The sequence below is a fragment of the Solenopsis invicta genome, chromosome 13 (genome assembly GCF_016802725.1).
Source record: "Solenopsis invicta isolate M01_SB chromosome 13, UNIL_Sinv_3.0, whole genome shotgun sequence".
Lineage (NCBI taxonomy): Eukaryota > Metazoa > Arthropoda > Insecta > Hymenoptera > Formicidae > Solenopsis > Solenopsis invicta.
The window spans coordinates 5606954-5634850 of NC_052676.1; the positions used below are offsets into that span (position 1 = coordinate 5606954).

Below are 27897 nucleotides of genomic sequence, written 5' to 3' on the forward strand. Positions count from 1 at the left end.
CATTCAAACGGACCAATGGGCACGAGGCAGCGCGGTCGACGAGCCAATCGGGCGATCGCGTCAGCGACCTTTCGTCCAACCTCGCCGGCGCTCGGCCGTTCTCGGCGACTCGAACGCCGCACAAAGACGCCGCGCGATAAAAGCGGCGTACGAAGCGACCGGTTTGGTATACACACACGGCAACTCCGGTCGTCGTCGCGTCGTCGGTATCGTACTTGCGTCTTCGTGTGTACGAACGAGTTTACATCTGTGGGATTCGTGTGGAATCGAGACGAAGGGCCCATTGTCGCACGAGTCATCGAGAGCAGAGAGAGTTTCTTGCTCCGCGAGCGAAAGAGAAAGAGAAGCAGGTAAATACATAGCCTCCCTTCGTCCTTTTCCGACGCAAACAAAGAGACGCCGCCGCTGACCTTCGCGACACGATTCGTCGTAGCGACGCACCGCGTCGGCTCCCGGTCTTCCTGGAGATTTGTTCGAGGAGCATGTGTGATTATCGGTTTTCTTGTCGATCACATGTGCTACATTTGACACGGCGGAGGTTTGTGGTGCGTGTTGTTGCTTTTCGAATTATGTAAATAACGCGGAGTGGCGGTTATAGCTTTTGAGTGATTACAGGAAATTATGGCGGAACGTTTTTGTAAATATAAGTGTTGGGCCTTTGTTTTCAGTGAGAAAGGATTTGATTATACTGAGCTAATGATAAATTCGTTAATTTGTTTTATAATTGTGCCTTCAGTTAGCAAAATGTATAAATTTACATTGTTTTACATAAGAGGTTATATTTTTGACATAGATTCGCAATGGACAAAGGCATGTGTGAAGTGCTCTAAATATCATTTGCCTGATTTTCGTTTAGCCAGCTCATTATTAATTTATTTTTTAGTAGTAAAACACAATTCGGTGCTTATAGTTGAATTAAAATAGTTAATATTCATACATTAACTATTGTGATTAATTATGATTAATCGCAGAGAATCGCAGATTTTTTAAGGAAACAATTTTTATCAACACATAATTTGATTTTTTAGAGAGTTGTTCCTTGACAAAGAAGCAGATTTAAGTAGACAGTGATAGCCACTAGATGTCACTATATAACCAATCTTAACCGTCTCATGTATGTATTCTGATAACTATTTTATACTTTGTTTTATATTTTAAAGCTGCAGCCTGTGTCATCAGGCTTTGTGAAAAATCATTTTTTTATCAAATAAAATTTATAAAATATATCTTTGTAACAGTCAAAAATTAAATATGGGACGATATTAGTTAATTGTTTAATTATTTTATTCATTGTTTATTTTTATCTTAAATTAAAAATTTATTTATTTTATTGTAAGTTAAAAACGAGCTCTTGTCACACCTAAATATTTTACAAATTTGATTTTAAGGCTGTACACGATTGGAAAATTGTCCAGTTTATTTCCTTTCTTTGATACATTATGAACACCTGGCCAAATAACGATCTCTGTCCTCTCCATAAAAGAAAAAGTTTAGCATCTATGGGGAACAGGCCAGGTGCCAGCTTTAGCTCGTGTATACTCTTTTATTCAAAACATTTTTGAAGCTAGAAAAACCTGCACCATTTTTTATATGTATTTATTAAAAAATTACAACTTTGCAAGTTAAATAACTCTTGCTTATAATTTATGTGTAATTAATCTTTGGTAATTAAATTATACATTTTATTTATTTATTTTTTTGAATAAATACGTACGTACATACATTTGTTTTAGAAACTTGAGAGTATGTACATAATTTTTTAGAGATTTTTTTAACCACTTTAAATAAATGAAAAAAAAAGTAGTTGGAGATTACCATGTTTGTAGAGATAAGGTGTTGTTTTTTTTATATTGCAAGAGTTAAACGCAAATCATCCAATTGTGTGTAAAGAAGAAGCTTAAAAATAATGTATTTAAATTATTTTAAACAAATACCAGAAAGAAAATTTTTATACATTATTTTCATGTAATTTGTAGTTTTAAAAATTCGTAAATATCTTTTTGTCTCCGTTGTTTACCGTACAATAATAGTAAATAATAAATATTTGCTTCAATTATGAAATAATTCATTACTTTATGAAATAAAATTGGAAAATCTCTTCAGAGTTTAATCACAGTTTAGACATTGTAAAAATATATTTGATCAGGATAAAGAAGAAAATAATTAGATTTTTTTTACTGCTCTTATTGTCAGTATATAATTGCAATAATAATATAATCATAATAAAGATTATTATAACGTATAAGTTGTATTAGAATTTTATTTATAATTAAATAAGAAATATATCAAAACTTACAGGGTTTGGACAGTGACCACTTAACAAGTAAAAAATTAAATAATAAAATTTACAAATTAATAACTTTTAATTTAATTTAGTTAATTTTAAATATGTTAATTTTTAATAGTACTTTAACTTTAATAGTTATTTTTAAAAACATAAACTTTAATTTATCAATTTTTTTCTTTAACTAAAAAATAAAGATTTCTCGTTTGTGTTATCAAAACAAAAATAATCCAAAACTAAGGCCAAAACGATCTAAATTGATTAACTAATTACGGTAAATTGGTAAATCAATTTAGCTTGTTTTGGCCTTCAACTATTTTTATTTTTTCCTTAAGTTTAAAATTACCTATGTAAAAGAAAAAGACACTGAAACAAAAATATATATTCTTATATAAAAAATATATTTTTGTTATTTAATATAAACTTATAATTTGCATATAAAATATTAAATTTATTTGATTCATATTATAATTATTTTATTATTATTTTGTGTCATCTTACAAAATTAATATAACCATAAATTAATATAATTTTAATATAACCTAAATAATGCTTTTCAAAATTAAATAATTTTTAATTTAACTTAATCTTAACACAACTGAATTAGCTTTTTGTTCATGTAACTTTTAATATGTGATAAGGCATTAACTTCAATTTTGTTACAAAAAGACATTAACTTATCTAATCCTGCTTATTGTTCCCACATATTATTCAAAACGAAATTGTAATATCACTTACATTACTAAAAGAAACTTTAATATGAACAGTTAAGTATAAATAAATAATATTAACATTGCAACTTTCTTCGCGTATTGAAGAAATTCAAGAAAACGTTAATAATAAAAGGTCATTTCTTTTTTTAGCTACACTTTCTGCAGTTTCATTTATAATTTTCTTCTTTTCTTTTATCTCTGCCCAATCCTCAGTGGACATTTATTTCGTAATATAATTGAAATGAATAGATATTACGCGATTCCAGAAGTCGTGTTTGTAATGAAAAGGAACAGATGTGACAAAACTCCTGCTTCTATAATTGTACTTTTTCTCAAACGTCCGATGTATCTTGTGTTCATTTCAAGATATATTAAAAGAACATTTTTGTTGCAGAAATAACGCCATGGCCACCGCAGCGGAGTCACCCGTTCCCAATGAATGTGAGTAACGGATTTATAGATACGTATAAAGATACGATAAAACCATATGAAGCTATAGATAGCTTAATAGTACGATAGTACATATTTTGTCCTACCTATGTAACACTGATTAGCGAAGTGATTGCTCGAACTTTCATTATAGATTGTTGGAAAATCAAGCTATTTTCGGAGAACCAGTTTGCTCGTTCGAATCGATTTATGATTACGACTAATTCTAATTAAGTCAATATACGGAGTGTCCAATTTTAAATGGCATAAGTATTTTAAAAGTTAAGGAAAATATAAAAGTTTTAAACAAAAGTTGTAGGGTTTTGAAAGGAACAAAGGGTAAAATTAATTTTTTTCAAAAATTGATTTTTCCAGATTTTATTTTTTCTATAGGTTATTTTTAAAATGAAATATGATTTTTTTTATATAATACAATTTTAATTATTTTGCATATAAAAATATTGAAGTAGAGTTATTCGTAACGAAAAATTAGTAGTTTACGAGAGATTTTACTCTATACTTTTATATGAAATCTTTCGTAAACTATTCATTTTTTTGTATATTTTTTGTATACTTTGTATATTTTTATGCACAGAATAATAAGATAAATCAATCGATGTAAAAAAGATACACAGTTATTTTCAAAGAAAGATTATGTAATTGCCAAGATTGGATAAATTAATATTTTTTTTAACTGAATCAAGTTAAAAAGTTAAAAGTTTATAAAATTAATTTAGTTACGTTAAAAATTACATGAATATAAGACTAATTAGTTAAAAGTTACGTTAAGATTATACTAACTTAAATTAATTTAATTGATTGTGAAAAGCATTTTTACTCATATTAAATTAGAAATTTGAAAGTTTTTAAAGTTAGTTTGCTCAAAAGAATTTATAATATGGATCATCAAACAAATATTTTATTTATGAATTAAGTTCATATGAAATAACAAAGAAATATTGTTTTTCTTAATGTGGAAATGTATTTTTTCTTTTATAATTTTTTCTTTTGCATGAATAAATTTTTAAAACTTAAGAAAAAAGTTAATTAAAATTTGTGTGTCAATAATAACTAATTAAAGTTACAAATGAACTAAGTTAAATTTAAAATGTTAACTTTTTGTCTTTATTATTTAACTTTTAATTTTTTAACTAGTTACTACTACCCACCCAACTATGGTAATTACATAGTTAAAAGTATTACGTGTTTTGTTAGTACGTGGAACATTGTTCTCAATTGTTTGGTGCGTTCCGTGTTTTTTGTGGATTAAATTGATATGTTTGATACGTGTGCGCAAGTCCCTTGCGTGTCCCCTGAACGATATCGAGACAATGGTTCGGCAATTAGAGAGGAGGACCGGACAGTTCGGCGCCGTAGAGGACGCACACCCTAAACGCCACTGCGGAGACCGGCAGGCGGCGGCATAGGAACAAGAGGTCAGAGTCCCCGGACCCCGATGGCCGCGTCCTCGTGGCTGGCGAGCGAGAATGAGCGCTGCGGAGGAAGAAGTTGCTGCCTGCATCAGACGGTTGTACTGCGATGGCTGTGGTGGTGCACGCCGGCGACCCGTCGCCTCCGTGGCTCTCAACTTGGAATCGCCAATCGCGAATCGCGACCGCGAGCGATAGCGCGACCCGAAAAGGAATTTGAGGCCACTCGATCTTTCGACTCTCACATTTGTTCCTTTCATACAAAAGAGCAAGCTGAGTTCATTCTATATTGAACATAAATCGAACAAAATCGAAATTAATATAAAAGTGATTACGTTTTTGAAAATGTTTTGGAATAATCATAAGCTTTGATTATACACTGGAAAAAGAAATCTGTATACATTGGAAATTTGATAGATTCAACCAGTATGTTGGAAAATGAACGAATCAAAGGTTTTCTTGATATTTAATAATGATCTTCTAATGATTAATTTTTACTTGTTAAATATACTAGAATTCTTGATAATGATATTAAATTTATTTCAGTCAATATAACTTTTTAGTGAAAAAATATGTATATAAATATAACTAAAATTCTTATTGATCCAACCAGAAAATGCTAAAATTATCAAATCGAGTAAAATCTGTCAAATGTTGTATCTATAAAATATCGAGTTCAATCATAATAACTAAAAATTCTATTTGTTCTCATGAAAATTTTTTCTATCATATTGTCTGGCTGGTATATTGAAATTATTCTTTTAGTATATACAAAATCAATAAATTGTATAAATTGTAAGGAACGAGATGAAAAATGAGAGTGATTGTATAGTAATAAAGATTTTCGATACATTTGTATCGAAAATCTTTATTACTATACAATCACTAATATTGTCCGGATATTGAATTCGAAAGTTTTCTTTTATGCTACAAATTAACCAAATATTATAATTTTTTTTTACAGAAAACTTGAAATAAAAACTTGCCAGTTATACAAGTCCTCTTTTGACTTTTAAAAAATTTACAATGCTGCGTTCAATTCGTTTCTTAGCTGTATATTATCTTGTTAAATCATTTAACATTATTCCGCCACAATTTCATTATTTTTTATACACTTTTTAAGATTTAGGTAAAACAAAAATTAAGAATAGAATCAGCGCTTTGTTGCAATTTTATTTAAATACACATTTTTCAATCTGATTTTTTTAATAAGAGGCCAGTGAATCTTTTCAGTTTGAACACAAGTATGTTTTTGATGAATGCTTTATGAATCACATATCACTGGTAAGGGTTTTTACTTTTAGTAATTTTTCTTAAAAAATTATAATATTTGATAAATTTATAGAATAAAATAAACTTCTAATATCTTGTGTCCGGACAATTATTTTCGTGACTGTAAATGTTCTTAAATTAGTACTTTTTACGATTTCTCTAACGAAAACCGCAGAGAAAAGAGATTGTTGAATGTGACGTGACTTTCTATGTGAAGTGAGAATTCTTGGCTTTTTATTGGGAAGAAATGGAGAAATGACGCGACGATAAACTTTATTTTTTCTTCAATCTTTTCGTTCGCTTTTTCTCGCTTTATCACTGTCGTTTGGACCCAATTAAATCGTAACGATTGAGTCTGGCTTATTACACGAAGTTTATTACATCGAGATTTCTCGAGCGTTTGCAGCAAATCTTTTTTGTAGCAGCACTGAAAACTTCAGTGGCAATTTTTGTTGTCAAACAAAATAAGTCACGAAACTTATTTTAAGGCGGATACGACTTTATTTTTCTCTGTTATAATACACAACTTTGAAGATGAAGAAAGAAATAATGTTGGAAGAATTCTAAATAAGATAAAGTTTTAAGAAAGGAAGGATCTTAGGATCTTGTAGAATTTTTTTTGTTGACTTCTAAAATTTATCTTGAACCTCCAAATGTAAAGCATATAATAAAAAAATTAAATTACTGATTAAATATTTAGTTAAACAATACTGATTAGTATTGTTAAATGATTAATGTAATTATTATTATGTCAATAATAATTACAATTATTATGTTAACGATAATTATATTAAATTAATATAAATTAATTATACGTATAAAAATGTTAGAATATATTTTTCAAATTTTTATAAAGTTACAAAAAAAGAGTATTGAAAAAATAATTAATTGATATATAAATAAGTGTGAATTTATTGGTAAACACATTATTTTCGATGCATATTTTATTTTATATCGAAGTTAGTGAAATTATCATTTTTACGATAATCAGTTTTATCGAAGATAAAAACTTGTATCATGAGTCATAATTCTGTTACAGTTTAAAATTTAGTTAGTCTGTTTCTAAAATGTTTTATTTCTTTTGTTTTATTTAGGATTCTTTCAACGTAACTTCTTTCTTTATCGACGAAGTGTGTTAAGAGAGAACTTTTTAATTTAAGGTCATTAAGAAATTGATAGTTATTTTAGTTCCATTTGTCTCGATTTAAACTTCGTGCCATTGGACAATAAAGATTGCGTTAAGTCGCTTTCCAAACACACTTTAAAGTCTAAAATAGGGACCTCTTTAAGATTACGTTTGCTAATAAAAACGTTTTATGACTCGATTTCAGACTTTGTGTTGTTTGGATTGAATCATCGTTTCGTGGGCGAGACAATTAATAGGATAGGAACCGATGTATAGAACGCTCTCCTTCATTTGTCCCTCTAATAAATCCACCCGCGACTACAATCGTCAGGCATCATGAAAATTTCATTTCTCATTGATTTCCACGAGTAACCGACTCGCCGGTATCTGTGTGCGTCGCAGCACGCGAGTTTCAACAAAACACCGTTCGATCGTTTGTCCAATGGAAAACTTTACACAAAGCGTGTTCATTACATGCCCCATATTTCCCAGTCCTCCCTCTGTCATATCTTAGGGGTGCGAATAACGGTTCGATTTTCGCACTGGTGGTTCCAATTTTAAAAAGAAAAAATTTAGAGAGAAAAATATATTTAAGATCTTTGCTATTCAATTAAGAACCAGAGTTCCAAAAAATTTTTAGAATGCAGACATGATAGATCCAAGAAGACTGTGACACATTATACATTGCAGACGCTGATCAGATCCGGATTGCGCACAGAAAAATATCAATTTTATTGCTAAGAAAAGTATTTACTCAATTTACTTTTTTTGTAAGTAATGATTATCTTTAACAAAGATTATTTTCTTGATAATTGTCTTAAAAAATACTCATCACAATTTTTAGAAAATTTCTTTATGATGTACTAAAGAAATGTATACATATTCTTTTAAAGAATATTATAAAATTGTATCGAAAAAAAGTCAGAGTAATAATCAAATTGAATTTGTGTTATTTTAATTTTAATTTAATATTTTTGATTGAACTAATATTACTTTAATAATACTACGTTAATTTAATATTTTTGATTGAACTAAATTACTAGGATTCAGAATACATTCTGAATAAATTTGATTCTTATAATGAACTTATCATAGATTTTCGGATATTGATGAACTTACAGATATAAGTATTATTTACTTAATTCAAATACATATTTTTCTATGTTTACACATGTGTGTTTTTAAGTAAGTAAATATCATTTACTTAAAAGAAGTAATACGAGGAGTGCTCAAGTTAAATCGGGACTTTTGATGTTATATCAAATTTATAACAATGAACATAAATGTATTTTGTTATTATATTATGTAACATCAAAAGTCCCGGTTTGACTTGAATTGAATACCTCTCTTGTTTCAAGTAAATGATAAATATTTTAAGATTATCATTAAGAAAATATTCTTTAAAGATAATCGTTACCTAAAAGAAGAAAACTAAAAATAGAGTAATTGATTTTTCTTAGTAGGAGAATGACATTTTTCTGTGTGTGTGAATCATTGAATGTGAACTTTCTGTTTGCCTTGTGCATTCAGAAAATTAATTATATGTCTTTTGCTTCTAATAATTTCTTCTAATTAATTATGAATGAATATGAATTCATTGATTTTCTGTCATTTGCAAATCTGTATTCTTCACTTAGGTGGACGCATACTTCAACCGAGCGAAGACTATAGATTTGTAAATGACAGTCACAATGAACGATCGAATTTCGATATTCATTGATATGAATTGCGTATTTCATAAATAGATGCTCACTATTCTGTGATTTTCAATTAGGATCGTTAGCTTCTTATTGTATCTGATAAACTAATTAATCTTTTCGTGCCTGACTTTTTTTCTAGAAATAATTAGTATCTATTCTGCGATTTTTATAATCAAGATTTTTTACTTCTTTCATCCGATTGACTAATTAATCCTTTTTTGTGCCTGACTTCTAGGAATAATTAGCAACAATTCATATTTTACTAGAGATTTCTAGGATCGTTGTTTATGAATCTGCAATCAAAATTCAAAATAACGGATCCAATAGGGCGGATCAAAAAAATATCACTCAAATTTAACAAAATTAGTATTTTTATTCGACATGTTGTATTTTGAAAATTTGATTACTGATTACGATTCATCAGTGATTTCAAAAACCTTTGGAGTATGAGTTTTATTCAAATTCAAGGAAATTTTATATTTTTGTCCGCCACATTAGATCTGCCATTTTGAAATTAAAAAGCAATATTTTTTTTATAAGTAACCTTTACATTGACTTTCAAAATGAACGCAGAAAGAACTCGCTATCTTAATTTCTGTGGAAGATACAGGCATTTTTTACTTTTACCCCATTTTACGAATTTTTGATGTATGCAGATGAAGGGCAGAAACTCTCAAAGATGTTGATTTTTTTTAAGAGTTCTGTCGTTTACTTTTAAAATAAGCCCAAGAAGAAGTTGCTATCTTTTTTTTTTTTTAGAAAACATGAATTTTTAAAAATTTAGCACATATATGTGCCACTAGATTAACAATTAATAATTCGTAATTCGAATGTAATTCGCGTTCGTAATACATTAATGTGTCCTTACATTTTAAAGATCTCGAAGTATCGAAATATCCGGCGATTTAAGACGATTTCATTAATTGAAAATTTGTGAAAATTGGTCTCCTATTCGAATTGATCGATCAGATGAAAGAAGCCAAAGATTCTGTGAATCACAGAAGAGATGAACAGAATGGACACTAATTATTCCTAGACGAAAAGTCAGGCACGAGAGTTAATTAGTCAATCAGATGAAAGAAGCCAAAGGTCCTAATTGTGAATTGTAAAAATAGTAAGCTTCTATTTTTGCGCTAAGTGAAATCAGTTCGATCCAGAATTCTTCTTGGTACTTTGCGAAGTTTCGTTTCCAATCACACAGATCTTTCCCAGGCGGGATCGCGTTTTCGTCGATCGTTTCGGAAATTGAAGCCGGTCCTTCGTTAGAACGGCGACGGCAAATCGGAGGATTCTGGAGAGCGATACGTCTCTCCGATGGGACGGGGAGAGGAGAGCAGAGCGGGAGATAGACAGATGGTATTTTGCGCCTGCACATAGGCTTTCGTACACGTGCTTAGCGACCGGCTCCGAACTGTACCGCGTGTCCGGAAAAAAGAAAACCGAGGAATCTTTAAATAGTCAGAGCTTTCAGGAATGTTCAATTTCTGCAGAACTCTGAAGAACAAAGAAATCTTATTACCTTTAACCCTTTTAGTCACATCGTATTATATATAAGACACTTTTATCTTTTTTTTAATTATATCATTATTTATCAATACTATTAGACTTTTAGTTGTTTTTGATATTTAAGGATTTAATCTTGATTCTCTTATTTGTTCAATACTTTTTTGTTAAACAAATTAATGCACTTTTTTATTTTAAATTTATTTGTACGTGAAAATCTGTTCTAGATAATACTTACATACTTTCTTTTAAATTGAAGTAGATAACCTAAGGAACAAAATACGATTTTTTTGCAGGTTCAATTTTCAACTCTTTATAACACAAAATTGAATACGTTTCGATGAATAAATGGAATTTTGCTCTTATGTAACGTATTTTATTCCTTAATCTACTTAATTTAAAAAAATATGTATTTATCTAGAATAGTTCACGTACAAGGAATTTAATGAAAAAAGTATATTAATTTGTTTAAAACAAAAGTGTTGAATAGTTGTAAGAGATAATTTAAAAGGTTCATGCGTTGCGTATTTGCATACAAAGGTTTTGGTGTTGTCAATTTCAAATTTTCAAGTATTTTGTCCGCCATTTTGAATTTTAGAAATCTAATTTTGGCGACCCTACGAACCATAATAGCATGCACGATGTGAAGATCTCTCCGTTCCCAGAATTGCGTGACTAAGAGAGTTAAGAGATCTTAAGAATCTGCAATTCTCAATGTCTAAACACGCTAGGTATGTCTGGGAACTACAAAAGTCATGGAACTTCGAAAGATCTTACAATCAGCTTCCAAGTGTTTGACTCAGAATCTCTTGAAGGGAATACAATCATTGAAAGGAATGCTGCATAAAATATTTCTTATGTAGTGTTTCTTGCGTAAATGCATTCTTTGAAATATTGCATAAAAAATATCCGCGTGACGAAACGGCCATAAAATTGGAGAAATCTCAACGTCTAAAGCTCTCAAAGTATTTAACCCCAAACTACCCCCAATTAAAGCTCCCTTTTTAATATCATGACTTTGATCACCCCCTCTGTTTAACATTTTTTCCATCCTTTTGCGCATCTATTACCCTCTCTGTCATGTATAACGCGGCCTTCTCGCGGGACACCCCGTATAGCCAATAACACCCCCTCCGACTCTAGTCGTAGTGGCGATCGCAGGTTGGAGTTTCCTAGCTGGAAGGGTGGCTTGTCGTCGGGTAGGCTGTTGGTTGCGTGATGCGGGGAAGAGGGATGAATAGAAGAGGAGGAGGAGGAGGAAGAAGAGGAGGAGGCAAGGAGGGTGGTCGAATATTGAGCGACGCCGGGCGTCGCGGCGCAGCGTGCGGGCCAGTCGCCCTCCAGCCACCGCCCCAGTTACGACCTGAGCGACGTTTCCGGCGTGCCTAATTCTTTTGGTCCTTCTCGTCCTTTTCTTCTCATCCTTCTAGCCATCCGCGTCTCAGTCTCGCGTCTCGCGCGCCCGATCCCATCGTCGAGATCACCTGTCCCCAAGATCCGCGAGACCCTCCACGCGAAACAACCCCCCACGTACGAAACGAAACGACAATATGCTGATCGGTCTCGTGCGCGACTCGGTGCTCCAGTGCTTCTGTCATAGCTGCAAGGCCCCGCTGGGTATCGTAGGTGAGTGAGTCCCTGTCGCAAGAGGCCCACTGTTCCTATCCCCAATCTATCCCCAATCTATCGCTGAGGCCTTCCTTTCGGTTCTCCGAGATTCGTAGAGATTGGCTGCGAAAGCGCTTTTAATCCTAAGTAAGTGGAGTGTTTGAAGACCATTTCTCGTCTGATTCGTCATGATCTTGAGTAATCGTTTCTCAATGATTTTAAAGGATATCAATCTTCGAAGGAGCGAGAGAAATGTAGATTTTATATTTTCAAACTTAAAAAGTTTTTTTAGGCCCGATTTTTCATTGTCTAGTTAATTTATGGTTAAACTTCACTTTAAGTTTTAGCCAATAAGCTTCACCTATGGTATCATTTGTGAAATCCATTGGGTAAAACATCGGATTAAGTCTAACCAGTTAATGAAAAATCGAGCCTTTAGGGGTTTAAACTGTTTAAAGGAGCGAGATATCAGAACTTGACGACAGAGATTTCGGCACTTACGTCACTGGTTTGTCATAGAGCTTTAGTTTAGGGGTGGAGCTCTACAGAGGCCAGCCCTTGCACACATAAGCCGCGATACTTGCAAAAGATTTTTAAATTGTTTGAAAATATTGCGAACATATATTTTCTATTTCTGAAGAGTTCTGCGAAAGGTAGTTTGGCGGCGGTCTTCTCGACGGAGCCAATTATTGGGTAATTTATTTTTTCCTGTAGAAAAGTGCCAATTCTTGTAAAGCGATTTGTCGGTTTTTAACCGGAATTATCCACTTATCCGGTGGGCGGAGTGCGGTAACGACTCTTTACCGAGCAATCGTGAAGCAATCTAATATTTATCGAGCCAAACTTGCTCAGGTGCCTTTTATGTTATTTGCTGAATAACAAGGTGCTGAACTGCAGTTCGTTGCTTTTTAGAGACAGCATCTTTATTAAAATTCTTTATAAATAATGTTTGAAGCTAGAGATTATTATAAATTATTATCATTACACTGGGAAAAAGAATTACTAAATTTTAATAAATATTTGTTTGAATACTTGCAATGAAATATTTACTTGCGGAACATGAATATTTACTCTCAATAAAAAAAATTTTGAGAATATTTGTTCTCAATAAAAAGAATAGTTAAGTTAAATTAGTGGTTTTTGTAATAAATAAATATTTATTTACATTTAGTAAACGTTGCAAGTATTCAAACAGACATTTCATAAAATTTAGTAATTTTTTCTCATTGTACTATAGTTTTCGAATTTTTTTTTAGATTTAAATGACATGACTTTGATTTTTATATGGACTCTCTTTAGACATTGTCTTTTATATTCGTTAGGATAGAAACTTTAAGGTATCTTCTTTATTTAAAATTTTTCTCATTAAAAAGTAAAATTCGGGAATCGGAAACCGAAAGAAAGTAAATGTGGTCTTCAAGCGCCTACTACTGAACATATTCTCGGAAAAGTTTCCTAACAAATTGTCCTATTTCATCTTACCTTATCCTTCGAGGAAGAAACTCACAGAATAGGAATGTCAAGCGTTTGGAAATAAATGCGACCGTTTTCTATCGACAGAAAATATCCAAAAAAATCGTACACGGATCTAAAGTGGTACAATTTTTATTATATATTTTACAAATACTTTGTTTCAATAATATAATTAATTGTATGTTGTATTCGTTTACTTTTAATTCTACATTTTGTATACGTCATCTTTCAATGTTTTATATACGTATTATTAATTTTTCTATTATTTATTCGAGATTCCCTCATTTATTTAACATTCTTGCTAATCATTCTGATGAAGTTAGTTATTCCACGTAGTTTATTTTACTATTCAATTTTCGACTACGTTTATAATTATTCTTGATCGATATATATATAATAATTCGCATAGAGGAGTTTAAGAATTTTGTTAATTTTTTCGGCGAGGAAATTTTGGGTTTTTTTCGTGTTCTCCGCACGCAAAGAGCACACTGTCCTTACCGCAGTATACGACGACCGGTATCACCGGGTGGTATCGTGACATTATCCTGGGGCACCTGCAGTTCGATCAATTTCTCAGACCGTCCGCGAATCGATACTCACGGTCCACCATTTTTCTCTACAGGGTGTCTCAAAACTTTGCCAGTTCGTGAAGATCGTTCTCTGTCGATACGTTCAACTTTTAAAACTTGCGAATAAAATTTCTTCTCTGAAAAAATGCCGGCTCCACAACCCGAAGAAAAGAAACTTGAGACTTGAATACGTTACATACTTCTTGAAATAAATTACCTAGTAAACTCGTTGCAGTGATACAAAATATTTGACAAAAGATAATTTTTTAAATATTTTGGCTTGCAATTTTGCCAAATTAAAAATTGCAATTTTGTCAAACTTAAAATTACATTCGTTTGATTCATCAAATTGAGGTATAAGACATTTCTTGTCTTACAAACGTCAAAAGAAAATCAGATATTTATATTTTATACATGAATTAATATTGCATTTTTTTTTTACAATATTTTTAATATCCAGCAAACACCAATTAATAGTTACATAACTGTTAATTGTAACTACTATATTACAGCCTTGTTATTAACAGTTATATAACAGTTGTCGAGTGAGAAATTATAACAGTTATGTAACAGTTAGTTGGTATTTGCTAGGATAATTTATATTTAAGATAATACTTTTCGTTCAGGTTATTTTATTGAGAATATAAATGCTAATATTAAGAAATATAGTAATATTATATATCCTTTTTCGTAATTTTTTCATTTTTAAAGGATAATTATGAACCGACTTCAATGTGGGAATTACTAATATGGCAACTGATCGCCAATCGGTTTTTTAATCGCTCTAATAATGTTTAATATCATGGGTTTTACCATGCCGGTACGCACGTGTTCACCGAAACGGTCAGGGTGCGGTCCAACATGGCTACGCGAAACGGTCGCATCGATTTCCCGATAATTAACCCATTGGGACAGCAATCGATTCCCGAGCCAGACAATGATGGGCACGAGGCTTATTTCGTGCCCTTTACAGCTTCTTTGTTTCTGTGATACTTACGCATTGATTGAAACTCGAGTGTAGTTTTTATGCCTCGCGAAATACGATCCGTACTCATTTCCTCTTCTTTCGTTTTTATGATTATTACGTAATAAAATCTCCATAAATGTTTCACGTGATTAATATTTACGAGGAAAACAAGAGATAAGGAAGCACGAAAACAAAAGTTGATGCTTATTACTGTCATATTTGTGGTTTTTCAATTACTACAAATCTGTTACTTACGACTTGACAGTATTTATAATTGCAATGTTTTATTCAGATAATGCATTATAATGAATGCATAATGATAAACATGTGAAATGGTGTCTCAATGGGTCAAAGCGCAATCGCGGCTAGTCCTCCTTTCCCCTTCATTAATCTCTCTCGAAAACGCTTCGAGTGCTTTGACCGTATCTGAATTTCCGAAGCGGGACAGAGGAGAAATAATGCGCCGTTTAAGAAGCCGAGCGGCAAGGGCAAGCCGCGAACCAAGCAGCCGAAAAAGGTGAAGTTTATCAGTGAGTATCTGGTTAATTAAGCGAGCTTTGGACGTCAAAAAGCGTTTAAGACGTACCTAGAATCGTTCGATCGAATCGTATTCGGTCTTTAAAGGACTTTCCTTTGCGAAAGAAACGTTCTAGAGAATCGTGAACAGCAATTTCAAGATAGATATTTGTCATGTTTGACAGAAAAATGGGAACAATAATTTCAAAATAGTTGAGAGGAAAAAAAAATTTGAAATTGCATTTCCCAAAAAATAGATACCAGGCGAATAAATGTTGATAGCAATTCCAAGATAGATGCCAGATAAATATTTTAACTACACTTTCAAGATATATACGCAATAAAGAAATAGCGACAAGAATTCCAAAATAGACTCCCGATCAGAATTGACCGGTAATTCCGAAACAGATGCTTTATAAAAATTTAAGAGCAATTCTAAAATAGATACTTTATCATGAAATGTGGACAGTAATTCCAAAATAGTCACTTGGAGAAAATCCGAACTGCAAGATAGATGCTTGACAAAAATTTGGACTGTAATTCCAAGAGAGATAAGAGACAAAGAAATATCGATAACAACTTCAAAATAGATACTTGACAAGAATTGATTAGCAATTCTAAAATAAACACTTGACAAAAATTTTAATAGCAATTTCAAAATAGATTGACAAAGAAATATCAATAGTAATTCCAAGAGAGATACTTGACAAGAATATACTTATTTTTGTTATTAATAATGTATAAATATATGCAGATAGATATGTAGATATATATAAATCTATCATACATTTTTATCATAAAAAGTGTTAAATTTATGGAAAAATTTGCTGCTAAGAAATGGTTTCTCTGGAACGTTTTATGAACTTTTGTCTGCACGAGAAATTTTGTAAAATTTTCGTTCCTTGTCACGTAATTGCGTTAGATGGTGATTTTACTTGGCTGATGGTACAAAAAATTTGAATGTAATGTCGGAAAACATTTTGTCTTCTTCCTTTTTGCCGAGTTCTGTTTCTTGCGAACGATTTTATCTGAGTAATTGCTGCGTCATGCACCTGCGCCACGTAATTTTATTCGAGAATTCTGAGAATTTCTGCATCTGAGAGTTATGAGGGAGCACCTTCGCTGCGTTAAAGATCGGTGCAATGCCCCCGAGAATAGTCGCGCCAATGTGTCGCCGCTGAATTATAAATTGAAAGCGGGGAGCATTTGCAAACTTGCATTGTACCGTTCTACGCGGAGATATACGGCGATATCGACAACTTTTCACAGTTGTGACATAGCTGTTCTGATACTGCTTTCTCATTCCGTTATGTAGAAGAGACTGACAAAGGTATAGATATTAGAAACGCGAAACCTCAAATTGTCATTCAATTACACTGAGAAAAGGAAGTTATTAACTTGATTAAATTTCTTCAATTTGAGTTATTTAATTTATGTATTTAAGTTAAACATGTATATGCTTGAACTAAATTTAAGTTTAAATATTTTATGCAATTAAATTAAATATATAAATTCTTGAACTGAAAAAATTTAATCGAGTTGAAAAATTTTGTTTCAAGTTAATAACTTTTTTTTTGCAGTGTATAAAATGATGAAGTAATATAATCTTAATTATGAATTCGATTAAACGTTCTTGCCATTTAAAGCACCAATAATTTATACTTTAATTGTACTCGAGATACATGGTGAAAGACGGAGCGGAAAGCAATATAACAGATTATGGAGATTCACTTTTCGCAATCAAATAATTACTACAATTCCCAAAAATTGCTATGGCAGAAAAATTATACGACACGGTATGATATACAATAATTATAATATGACTAGTAATGGTGGGGGGTGTACACGCGAGATGAGAAAGAGAGAGAGAGAGAGAGAGGAGAAGGTGGTGCAAGTGGTGGAGGAGACGACGGCGGTGCGTGCGACGACGCTAGACGTCGCGGCGCCTACGGCCGATCGTTCCCTCTGATCGATCCCTCCTTGCCGCGCCACTCTCATGCCTCTGAGTCATTCTTCCGCAACCAGCCGGCGCCGGAAATCGTGGAAATCGCGAATCACACCTAGAACTGTTGCGTCGAGATGTGGCGCCGAGATGTGACGTCGATGTTCAATAGATAGAAGTGTCAATGCCAATCAATCGCAGATGGAGTACACGATATCTGCGAAGTATCTTCTAACAATCAAATTGGACAATATTGAGCTAAGGGCATCTCAGTATTCCGAGATGCTTTGGTCTCTTTATATTGTTGTTAATAACTTGATAATATTTTCACCACACAGTAGAGAAACTATTTTTTTCACGAGATAAAAATTATCGTTTTAATTATATTTATATGTATAATTATATTATATAATAATTATTCTATAATTATCAGAGGTGAATGAGTTATATATCTTTTCAATTAAATTAAGTTAAAGTTAATGACTTATAAAATTAATTTCGTTTAAAGTTTCACAAAAATAAAATACTAATTCACAAGTTAAATTTTACTTTAAGATTAAATTAATACAATTATTACAGGATTATTTATATTAAATTAGAATATTGTAACTTTTTAAAGTTAGAGTTCTTGAAACAATTTTAATATGGATGAAATATATTTAATAGCACAAAGAAATATTTTTTTTTAAATATGTGGGAATGTATTTTTTAATGTTTTTTTTTACATACACTTTACTTGGAAACAAATTAATAAATTAAAATTTTTGTGCTTTAAAAGTAATTAGTAGAGAAGTTAGTAAAAATTAACTTTTGAACTAGTTATGACTCAACCTTGACAATTATATATTATATAATTATTATGTAATATAACATTAATATACATATAATGAAAAGCTAATGGTAAAATATATTTTTGGTACAGCATTTTATTACTATTATTTATTTTATAATTATTACACTATACTGAAAATATACCACCATTTTTTTTTTTTATGCATAAATTCGTTATGTTGCACCGAGCATTCGTTACATCGCACCAATGGAAACTTTACAGCGACCGAGATTCGATGCCAGGAGAAGTCCAAGGGTGGGTTGTGCTACGAGGTGATCCTAGCGGAGCCAACGGTGCCTAAGAGAGCGCCTTCGCCGCCGCAGCAGAGTCCGACGCAGCAGACCGCGATTGAGGACAAGCTCAAGGCCGCTGAGGAGCGAAGACTGTCCATCGAGGCAAACAAGCTCGCCGCCCTCACAGCTAAGCTCAGCAAGATCGAGGAGGCGTCCCGCAAGAAGGACGAACTCAGCGCGGCCTTCATCACCGCTACCCGCGAGTCCTTGGATGCGAAAATGAACAACACGGAGGAGAAGCGAGAGGCCCATATCGCTGAGCTGAAGAATAAGCTGAAGGAACATGTGAGTGGAGATCAGAGGATTAGTTCTGATCGATATTTGCCTTTTTAATTTTAGTTTTTGATTAATCGCCATTTATTATATTTTATTTAGTTGCGTTGTTGTGTAGATAATTAAACGGTGATGATGATTAAGCAGTTATTCAACGAGTAATTTGTCAATGTTTTTTAATCAGTGTACTATAAAAACGCCCTATCACAGAAGCTTGTAGTAACATTGCTGTAGCGTTGCAGATTGAAAAATGCTGGTCTAGATGACTGTTGTGATATTTAATTTCACTTTTTTGTTATAGTTGGAAAGTGTTGAGAAAACTCGCCTGAGTCTCGAGCAACAAACCGAAGAAGTTCGATGTGCCGTCGAGGAGAAATTAAAGACTGCTGCGGCTCAGCGTGACGAGAACATCAAGAGGATGCTGGATCGTCTCAAGGAGCATGTTAGTATAATAAAAAATAAAACATGAACAATGTTATAAACATGATGAATGATGATTAAATAGATAAATCAAATAGATAAAGATGTAGAGCAGAACTTAGTATTTATATTTATTGTAATCTTTTTATTTATGATTATATATTACACTATCTCTATTTATATAAAATTCATTAGAGATTAAAAACGCGAGACAGTAATGAACTACTTTCAATACTTTGAAACATGGTGTTATGTATGTAACATCTTTTAAAAATTAAAAAAAATTATTGCTTTTATTCCGAAAAAAAAAGATTTTTTTGCAACTTTATGCCTGAATAGAATTTTGAATCGCTAATTTTAAATTTGAAATAAAAATTTCAAAATTTATAATGGTTGACTTAATATAAAACTTTGTATTTGGGCATTTTGGGCGCTGATTTTGAATTTGAAGTCAAAATTTACAAATTTTCAAAATACAAGATAGCAGATTAAAATCGTAAAAAGTGATATAATTATTGACTTTGTATTTTTTTTATATTCTTCCAATAGCACTATAATTAATATTGCGCATTAGTAAATTATAATAATTTCTTTATATTTGTAATCAGCGATACCAAATACTTCTGTATACGAAGTTTTAAGAAATTCTTAAAGAAAAACATATGCTTCAAAAGGTTAAAGTCGCATTTGCAACTGTTTTTTTCTTTTCTGCAAGGCTTCTACTTTTTGTTTTGCATATTTTAACAGGCAAACTATATAGGCAGATAATAGAGCCGGCAAGAATAGACATAAGTTATTGATTCGTGGCCTGTTTGCAGGAAGAACAAGTCGCTCGCGTACGTCAAGGTATGTCGGAGCGCGTGCAGCAGTTGGAATCCCAAATCCAGGGCAAGTTGGAGCAAGCACGTGAACGTCGTGAGACCATCGAGCGCGAGCAGAAGGAGAAGCTGCGCAATCATGTAAGTTTCCGATCGAATGTAGCTCTTGGAGTTGACTTTGGTAGCGTTTGACAGTATATCGGTCTCTAACAGGTTGTTACAAGACAAACATCGGTTTTTGGATTGGTAGAAAAATGAAAATTAATTCGTATTACATTACAAAGTTGTACAAAACTGCGTGTTTTTACTTTTTTTTATTTAGTTGATGTTTTCGAGATTTATAATCTTCGAAAAGATTAAAAAATAGTTTGAGGTTTAAATAATCGAAGCTACAAGAAATTAACAAAATTTATTTAAAGAACAAGAAATTAAAGAAATATAAAATCAGAATTAAATTGAAATAGTTCTAGAACTTAAATAACCGAATAATTTTTTAATTATACAAATGTCTAATTTAACAAAAAATCTTCCAACAAATGACAAAATTATTGCAAAAAGCGATGAAGAGTTACGTAACAATCTAAAATTTGTAATCAAAGCATTGTATTTGCGTGCTTTTGAGAAAAAGAAAAAATAGTAAGAAAAGCGAACCGGATGGCCTCGGGTTTGCTCCGAGGTTTATCTGTAAGAAAGCACTGATCGAACGTAGGCGTTTGTGCGATGGTGGTTTAGAACACGGTGAAGATAGCGAAAATGCGTCAGATGGCGGCGCGAGAGCTCCTGATGAAAAAGTGCGAGTTCGACAAGAAGGTGTCGACCGCGGAGATGAATCGGCAGCGAGAGATCCAGCGTCGCGTGCAGGCGATCCGCCGCCACCATGTAATTCCGTCCCCACACGCACTCTAAACCGCAGTCGAACCCCCGCAGACAATTTGTCGTACAATAAATCTAGCAAATCGATGCTCGCGATAAAAAAAGACGATTATTTTCTAATCATTTTTGTTTCTTAATAATATTCAATAATATTATTATTTAGTAATATTGTTTTTATTTATTATTTTGTAATATAAAATAATACAGTTCACAGTAAAAGCATAAAAAATATTTGACATATAAAATTAAAAATTTCATGTTATTGTACGGCATAGAAGCGTTAGAAATTAAAAAACTTTTATCAGTTATCAATGGTATACCAATATATTTGGTTTTGATTAAATTATAATCATTGGACGGATGTATATTTAAAGCTTATTGATATCAGTATTAGACGTTAATAGATTTAATTTATTTGTTAACTAAAATAATCGACTGTTCGATTTCTTTACACCTCCCGACAGCTATCTATCAGATGATATTCTAAAAATTCATTTTGTTCACTGAAACTTCTGGTTACATATCTAATGAATAGTTATTCTTCATACTATTAATTTTTGACACAAAATACTATATAGAATTTTATTAGAAATTATATTCTCTGGAAGATATCTCATAAATAAAATTATCTAGAAATGAAAAAATTAGGCATAAAAGTTTAAAATGTATAAATCATGATTAATATGAATAATCAAATGATTTTTTTATAATTAATAGATTAAGTTTTTGCTTAATTAAAGTAATTGATTAAAAATTAATAATATAAGTATCCCTAGTAGAAATGCATGCAGATTTCCTAGACACCAATCCAATTACCGTCTAGTATTATTGTATTCTCATTGGTTGTTATAACACTGCGTAGGAAGTGGACAAGAACTTTAGAGTTTCATTCAGTGACTGGAACAGTTCTCATGATAAAAATATGTGTAGACACCTGTCTAAGTATTGTTTAGTCTAGTATTAATAGACAGGGTTTCAGGCTTGCTCACATTAATCAGTTGAATTGTCTATTATTATCTTGTTTTGTTCATTGAATGGATATTCAAGTTTTGTGCATTTTTTTGTGTACAATAACTGCAAGCAAAATGTTTATATCTTGATCAGGTTCTTTAGTATTTTACTTCTTAGCTACTAGATGGAAATAATAAAATTGTCTAGTAACTATTTAAAAAATGCATGAAATTTTTACTAGGGGTAATCACAATTAATTAAATCGATTATTGAAATTAAACACGTGATTTAAAAAATCGTTAATTATTAATTTTTTTATTGTATTTCAAAAATTGTTTTTATAATTTTTTATGAGCAATTATAAAATGAAGATTGTGGTCGTCATACCAAGAAGGAATTCAAATCAATGTTAATTGATAAATTATATTATTTGTTATATTAATCAGTCCCATTCAGCTACCAATCAGTACTACAAATTAATGACTAAAACTAACGATTAATAAATAATAATTAATTTTGTAATTAGCAATAGTCAATTATTTTTAATCAATTAATTACAATTACAATAAATTATTATTTTACTCGATTCATTTTATTGATTGAAAATATAATTAATGCCTAAAGATTTATTTTAAGATAATTAAAAAATTTTAATTGGTTATGGCTTATTGTAATCAAGAACCAAGTTTATAGTCATTATTATTAATTGATAAATTAATTAAATTTTGTTTTGATTGATTGATTGTTATTAATCTTAGAGATTATTTTTTATCACAAATTATTTTTTTATTGCATGTTTATTTTTACCGTGATATTTTTTAACAAAATTTAACAAAAAATTAACGAACAAGAATAAGAAAAGTAATTTGTTTTGTATTTTTGATTTCATGTATTTTATTTGTATATTTGACTTCATATATATTTATCACATATTGTTATATTTTATTTATAATGTTTAAATTATATACACTTATAGTGTATAAATTATATATATAGAGCGAGATTTGAGAATCGTGACTAATTAAAATTAATACAACAAAGTAAAATTAGTATGACAAATTGTAATGCTCGTGGGTCATATTAAATTATGCATTAATTATTTTCTCCGGCTCGTACGCCTTCTCCCTTTCCACTGTCGCGACAAATAGCTTGTTATACAATATTTTATACGATTATAGGATCACGAAGACGTCAATAGTAGCGTTTATAAAAGGAATGTTGTTGTCATGCTTTTGCTGGATTATGTTGCAGCCTTCATAGTTATCTTTCTTCCAGCACATGTAGCCGTGCTCATTTATAACTTGTACGTGATCGTTTTGCGGGATGTGCCGGAGAAGACTCGTATACTGATGCCAAAATTTAATCCGTCGCGTAATTTATATGGAGGTTTCCTAACAATTAGACTTTGTTTCCTGCAATAAAGTCTGTGTCAATCATCATTTTAAAATAAAGATTTAAAGATGCCGTTATATTACAATAAAATTCGAGATTTACATACTTCTTCAACGCATCCTGTCTAAGCTGCTCAGCTTGTTAGAGAGCATGGCATACTTTTTGATTTTTATCTTTAATAGGATATATTGTTTCAGAGAACATTCTAATTTTATAAATCCTTTTCTTTTTTGTTTTTGTAGGAGAGGCGCGCCGAGATCGTGAGACAGAATAAGAAGGAACGCTACCTTCAGCCGGAAGCGCCACATTCGATCCTGCCGGTGGAGAACGAGACTGCCAGTTCCGGCTAAGTGCCCGGTTCTTTTCAAGGCCGCTCGAACGCCCCGCAAAGCTCCGTTTCGCTTTGTGCCATTATTTTCTGACTCGAAGTAAAACAGAAGGTTGATCACCACGCATCAGACATGTCTGCATTTCGAGCGAGAGAGGTAGGGGGAGCCGAATCGTTTCTACTTGCGGTTCTTGTCGTATGGACAATACTGCCTTTATCATGTTTCCACTTCGGCAACGTTCCGCAATGAAAGGACGCACGGTCTCCTAAATTTCGGAAAGAAAGAACAAGTTAACGATTCTAAGGAGGTTGCTGCGAAAGTTTGACTTCGACAGAGCTTTGCAAAGAGTATTAGACGCTAAGGTAAGGGGCACAAGGACCTAACGATAAAGTTCTATAATCCGAAAAAGCTTAAGAATTAACAGAAATATTACAAGATTGAGATATTTAAAGATTTAGAAGAGTTCGACATTTTCAAAATCCTAGAACTTTCTTCTATTTTTTTATTCATCAAAAAAACGTAGTAAATTAGAATCTACTGCGATATCGATATATTCCAAGACTAAAATATCGAGAATCCTTAGAAATTAGAAAACTTTTTTTACAAGAATATTATAAGAGTGTACACAAGATCCAAAGAACTTTCGCAGCAACCTGAAGAAATATTCCAAAGAAATGCATTTTTTTATATAAAAGATAATTAAAATTAATTAATAGATTTTTAAAGCACATTTGAAGGGATTTAATTTGGATAATGTTTATTAATATTACAAAGTACAATGTGCTAAAAATTCTTTATTTTCCATTTTGATTAGTCCATGAAAATCTGGAAGAAAAAGGAACAAAAAAGCATTCAAAAAGACGCTTTTTTCAATCTCGTTTTTTATGTATTGAACAATCAAATTTAAAAAAAAATTTTTTTTTAATTATGTGTGTATTGGTGTCTCCATTCTTGTTCTCAATGGAAAAAATATGAAGTATGGGAAAATTTCTACGATGTCTAACGATCGATAATCGTGATTACCCGCTGGTCGTTCTGAATCGCAATACAATACATCGTTTCCCAAGGGAAGGAAGAATATTTGATTTGATAGAGATTATTACATAAATCACTATCGCTACAACTTAGGTACTAAGTGATGCGACTGCAGCTTTGTGTGCGTGTGCACACACAAAAGAGAATATGTGTGTGCGCGCGCGATGTGCTGACATGTTAAGCACACTCATGATTATATAAATATTATATACATATAATTGATATATTAATTATAATAATAACAATAATGATAATAGTGCTTTATACTAGGCTTGAAATATTTGAGAAAAACGTTTTGTACTCATTGTAATATTATGCGCTAACCAAAATGAGAATAACACACTGAGAAATGTAGTCTAACGAAATATGATAATGTGACGCTTCTGTGATGACTTTAATTATTTGTCAAAATGTGTAACATTTAAGTGCGGGCGAGAGAGAACGACAGAGAAAGGGTGAATGAGAGAGAGAGAAAGAGTGTGCGAAAAAATATAAGAGAAAGAGAAAAAAGAATGAAAGACATTTTGTTTTTTCAAGTTAGCACGGTTGTCGTGACCAGGGGAAGTTCGTTTGCATTGAGAATTTGAAACATACGGCGTATAATGAAATGTCTTGTTAGGACCTTAATCCTGACCCACGAAGTATAGCGTCTGTTACAATCGCTGGTTTATATGCTTGCAGAGAAGAAAAATAAAACTAAATGAAAAAAGGTAAAGAAGAGAAACGTTGCGATATTTTCTGATGCGATGACATGATTTTCTGAAGCGAGCTTTGAAGCTCAAATAATTCCAGACTGTTTTGAGATTTAAGTAATCTTCGGAACGTTTTAAGATAAATAGAAATAGAGTGTAATTAAATATTTGACGTATAAATAACTCTGCTTGTACAAGAAACTAGGGTTTAATGGAAGCATTGAGAAAAAAAAAAATAAAAACGCAAGCTTTAGAAGCCTAGAAGTCGACGCGAGACTGAGAACGCGGAGACCTTCTAAATATCTAAAGTACTCTTTGAATATAAAAACATTAAAAATAAAGATAAAAATGAGGAGCTTGGAGAACTTGAGCCTTGGTCACAGTGCCGCTGCAGCTCCAAGGGCTGGAACATGACAATTCGCAACTATAATCATGATATTCACATCAGCTTGCATCTCATAATCCAAATCAGCGGTTCCCAAGTTTAGGCAGCTTATTTTCTAAGATCTCGTAAAGGTCCTCAAGTTATCTATCTTCAGAATCTTCAAAAGTCGAAGATTCTTGGGTCCAAGATTCTACGAGGAATAATCGATTACCGCATCATCGTGACAGATAATTAAATTGACTTACCATTTTTTTTATTACGCTTATTACATTACGTATGTTGTCACTTTATTTAGTCTTTGTAATAATTCACGTATGAATAGTAGATCGTATCTTTTATTCCGATTTCTTATTATATTCTTGGGAACATCTGGCCTTATGCTTTAGCCCTGAAGTCTGCACGAATTCCCAGATGTTTCAACAATTAAAATGAAAACTTGAGGAACAGCACTTTTTGAAATAATTCCTATATAAATGTATTTCTTAAATTTTAATATAACCTTCTTGCTAATTCGATGAATCGATTTACACTACTCCCCCTTTTCTTTTCAGTAAATTCGACATATTATACATATAATATATAGTTTAAAGCACTGCCTGTAGTCTTCGCCTAAATATTTTGCACTTTACTTCACAACTGAACTGAAATTAATCGACTCCGATATTCGAAGATATTTATCGACTGCACAATTACGGTTACGCTTAAAAATAATTGATTTAGTTAACGACTCGAGTAAGTGGGCTAAACGCGCGTTTTTTTCCAAGACGTAAGGAAGCCTCACCGATCGCCTAATTGCACAAATACTAATTAAGCGTGGAAGTGACGAGTGGAAGGGAGGGAGAGAAAGATAGAGAGAGAAAGAGAGAAGACGGTGAAAGGGTGAGCGACGAGAAATTTCCGGCGTACTTTCAGGAGAATCGAAGAGAAATTTATCTTGCCGTGTCGCGACGAATGGTGGGTAACGTCTATTTTTGCATCTTGTTGTAATCCTTTGGAAATTGTATCCTCATGTAATGATTATAGCCGCTGCGCGACGTATATTTCCCCTCTCGACTTGCGTTACGTTATATACCGGATAGCCCGCGGAAAGCGAGTAATTGTGTGTCAGGAATTTATTCCCGATTGAATTTCCTGTGTTAAGCGGTCCTTAGACGATCAATAATATTTTACAATATTGTACAATATTCTTCTAAACAGTTCACAACAAGCTCAATATAGCCCCCAAATAATCAATAATATTGTGCAATATTCCAATATTGTGCAACAATATTGAACGCCTGAGGGCCGCTTTGGGAAAACTTTGTATCTTTCTTAAGGACACCCTATATAAACATGTGCAAATCGCGCGATGACGCGTACAGTGTGGGCCAACAGTCGTCATCCATCAAAAATGGATTAAAGCTTCAAGCTTTTTTTGTTATAGAAAAAGTAAATATAAATTACGAAAATTATCTGAGTTGTGAACCTTCTCTTAATACCAGTTATCAGTGCGAGTTTATTACACGTACAAATAAATTTTAGTTGCGCCATCGTCTTATTTTACTAGCGATTATACTTACGCTATATAAGTTACAATAAAAGTGTATTTTTCTGTATATCGCAAATTATTCTTTCTCTCTTTTTTTTAATGACTTTTGGACCACACATTTGATATATCGCGTGTGTTTCGCTTTGATATGTCTCGTGATGAGACAAAAATCCAGATATATAAATATATAAATGAACATATTTAATTATATATATAAATATATATATTTATATATAATTATATATATAAATGCAGCGCGCGGGTATAAGATTATCGCGCCGCGATATATTAATCGCGTTTTGCATTGGCTGCCTTCGATATATAATCCTTTCGGGTTCTGTTCAAGATGGTGTGGGTGTGTGTGTGTATGTGTGTCAAACGAGAACCAGATTGTGTGAAGTAAAAGGCCATATCTACACGCATCAGGAACGTCTTTTTCTCTGAACTCACTCTTCTCCCTTGCTAATTTCAGAAAATTTACCAATTGACATATCAGTTTTTCCCAAACGGAATAGATTTCGTACTATAATAAAACGCGTTAGCA

At 32.0% G+C, this 27897-nt stretch overlaps 1 protein-coding gene across 8 annotated transcripts; it reads left to right on the plus strand.

Moving 5' to 3' along the window:
• On the plus strand, positions 1-27775 carry LOC105193792 (stress response protein NST1). Of its 8 annotated transcripts, none has more exons than XM_039456778.1 (8): positions 215-350; positions 1029-1114; positions 3392-3438; positions 18587-18942; positions 19232-19372; positions 20169-20309; positions 20901-21047; positions 23627-27775. In XM_039456778.1, exons 3-8 carry the CDS (start codon positions 3402-3404, stop codon positions 23732-23734), a joined length of 930 nt encoding a protein of 309 aa, XP_039312712.1. In that variant the 5' UTR covers positions 215-350; positions 1029-1114; positions 3392-3401; the 3' UTR covers positions 23735-27775. The 8 variants fall into 8 exon arrangements, with proteins under 8 accessions (XP_025993841.2, XP_011156679.2, XP_039312712.1 ...); XM_026138058.2 differs by lacking the exon at positions 215-350 and adding an exon at positions 414-545; XM_026138056.2 differs by lacking the exon at positions 1029-1114 and having other exon boundaries at positions 1-350.
• Positions 27776-27897: the final 122 nt, after the last annotated feature.

Bases quoted from the DNA above. Each gene is read 5' to 3' on its own strand.
- LOC105193792 (XM_026138056.2), top strand. From the start codon at position 16: ATGGGCACGAGGCAGCGCGGTCGACGAGCCAATCGGGCGATCGCGTCA. The intron at 19,373-20,168 runs GTTAGTATAATA...GCCTGTTTGCAG, and splicing joins TGGATCGTCTCAAGGAGCAT to GAAGAACAAGTCGCTCGCGT. The intron at 20,310-20,900 runs GTAAGTTTCCGA...ATGGTGGTTTAG, and splicing joins AGGAGAAGCTGCGCAATCAT to AACACGGTGAAGATAGCGAA.